Genomic DNA, 2,612 nt, shown 5'->3' on the forward strand with positions numbered 1-2,612 from the left:
CGGTTGAACCTTGAGTTTCTTGAAGTTCTTGTTTGAAACTCTAGAGAGGATTCTTGATGATTTTGATGAAAATAGAGTTAAGTTGCTCAAACATACCCTAAAATCTTTGTTTGGATGATTTTAAAGGCTAGGGAAAATTCAAAATTACCCTTAATGACTCCTAAATGGAACTAGAAATTTTGAACTTAAAAACCCGATTTCGGGTGCCACCGCGACGCGCCACAATCGCGGTGGTCCATTGGAATTCGACGAGTGGGAAATTGGGTTCCTTCTCGACACCCCACCATCACAGAACCCCACTGGAATTTGATGATTGTCAATTTGATCCTCTCCGCGATGCGCTAGACACCAAAATGACTATGTTTACGACTGGAACGTTAAATTATTCATAACTTCTTCACCGAGGATCCGTTTTGGATGAATCTTATATGGTTGATAAGATAATTCGGTCATCTACATAATAAAAGGTTGAAATCTAGGAAATTCCACATGAAAATTAATTTAGATCATTCTAGAAGTTACTGCTTAGACTTTCCATGGACGGAATTTAGCTAAGAAGACATTGGGGTGTTACAATTCTAGCCTTCCCAGACCCCACTTTGTGGGAATACACTAGGTTTGTTGTTGTTGTTGATAATCCTACTGATATGATGACCAAGACACTACCAAGTGCCAAGTTTGAGCATTGCTTGGACTTGGTTAGTGTTAGCTATTAAGATGTGCCCTTAGAGGTTTTTGTGGAAGAGGTGGAGAGGTTATGTCTTCAAATGGATTTGAGTTCTAAATTAGAATTAGTGTCAAGGTGGAGATTTTTAGAGTTGTGACCCGAATATTATTGATGGACCTTTATGTTCTTGGGCCAAAGACCTATTTTTACGACCGTAATATATAAGTGCAATTTAATGGGTTATTTTATTATTTAAAAAATTCAGGCTTCTCCACATTGTACTCTCTTTCCATTTTAGTGAAACCTCCTGTGCCTCTGCTCGTGGTTTTTCCGCAAGGATTTTCACGTAAATCTGTTTGTTGTTCTTGTTTTTCTTTTACTTGTGGTTTGCTTATTCTGTCCAAATCCTAACATTTAAAGATTTCAAAATACTTGTTTCAGAATAACTTAATTTTAATTTTTAATTAAAGATGTGAATAATAGTTTTAAATAAATATTTTTTATCTTCTTTTTAAAATCTCATTAAAAAAATAATAATTTAGTAATGAATACACCTCATAGGGGTAAGTATAGTAATTTCATGGTAAAGAGGTGTAAGTGTTTGATATTAGCATATATGGATTGTATCAGAAATTGAGGTATATATTCCAATTAATCTTCCAACAATTTACGAGCACATAACTAAAATAAAAAAAGATTGAGATAGGTGTAATTGTAGAAAAAAAATGAAGATTTGTCACTTATTTATAATTGGAATTGACGAGTGGGCACCGTTCCATTGAACTTATCTTGTCTATCCTAATGATTTAGATTGGAATTGACAAAGAACAACGCTGTTGATTTTTGTTGAGCTTGAAAACACATGTTGAATAAAACAAGAAAATTTAATGATTTTTAAGGGTTGTTAAATTTAATCAAGTGTTTACATACGACCTGAGTTAATTAATAAATTAGTAATTGGAAAGATGTATTGTTTGTGTTTAACGCTTTGGTATAACTGTCTAGCGCGAATAAAAATTTTTTATCCTCTTGAAGCCAGACATCTTTTGGAAAAGCAGAAGATTCTGTGAAAGATCATGTAAAATTGAAATCAAATTTGTTAAAAAGAGGGGAGGGAACCAGTTAAAGGAGTATTTGATTTGTAAAACTTGAAACAGGGTTGGGATGTTTAGTTCAATACTAACATGAACTCTAGTCTTGTTCAGCTATTAGTTAGTAAGAATAAGGTGGAATACTTTGTTCATGTTTGAAGAAATTGTTGGGATCCACCTTACTCTTTACTTTAGCTAACCTCTCAAAGTTGCCATTGAAATACTTCTCACCCCACATTTTGGCCTTTGAATAGCTGCAGTCCTCTTGATTAGTCCCGAAATCAAGGTCCCTGTAATTCAGGTAAGCAGTTCTTGGAGATTTTGCAACATATGGCTCCATTTCCTTGTACAGTTTCCTCAACCATGCAATCTTCTGGCTTGATATGCTCTCGCTGTTGTCAGACCAGCCTACCGTGTACTGAATATTATACAAATTCCCTTTTCTATGAGGGAATGGAGTTTCAGATTCAGAGATTTCATTCATTTTTCCACCTAATGGCTCCAAAATCATCCGCGGTCCTGCTTCCTCCAAGAATGTTCTTTCTATCATTTCCCAACCACTTTCCGGAATTGGAGTCTTCACAAAATCAGATGTCCCTTTGTAATAATGCTTCTGTGTTGGAATAGTCTTATCAAGCAAAACTTCAAGTGGTGAGGTTATTTTTCTGAAATAGAAATAAAAGGCTGACTGAATCCAAGAAACTTCATAGCATCTTTTCACTGCAACAGCAGTAGTATTCTCTTGAAAACAATCATTTCGCTCCAAATTAAACTCGGGGAAGTATTGTCTGAGCAATGGAATTAACCCATCAACAGGCCCAAGATATTGTGACTGGAAAAATAATTCCACTTGC

The 2,612-nt window shown here is 35.1% G+C and overlaps 1 protein-coding gene across 1 annotated transcript; it reads right to left on the reverse strand.

Annotated features, from left to right (window-relative positions):
* Positions 1-1,879: 1,879 nt before the first annotated feature.
* Positions 1,880-2,546, reverse strand: LOC124894125 (berberine bridge enzyme-like 22; the record flags this gene model as incomplete). The annotated part of the gene is made up of 1 exon (XM_047404880.1): positions 1,880-2,546. A coding segment is annotated over one exon (667 nt), but the record flags the coding sequence as incomplete, so codon positions are not given.
* Positions 2,547-2,612: the final 66 nt, after the last annotated feature.

Source organism: Capsicum annuum, unplaced genomic scaffold (genome assembly GCF_002878395.1).
Source record: "Capsicum annuum cultivar UCD-10X-F1 unplaced genomic scaffold, UCD10Xv1.1 ctg70171, whole genome shotgun sequence".
Classification (NCBI taxonomy): domain Eukaryota; kingdom Viridiplantae; phylum Streptophyta; class Magnoliopsida; order Solanales; family Solanaceae; genus Capsicum; species Capsicum annuum.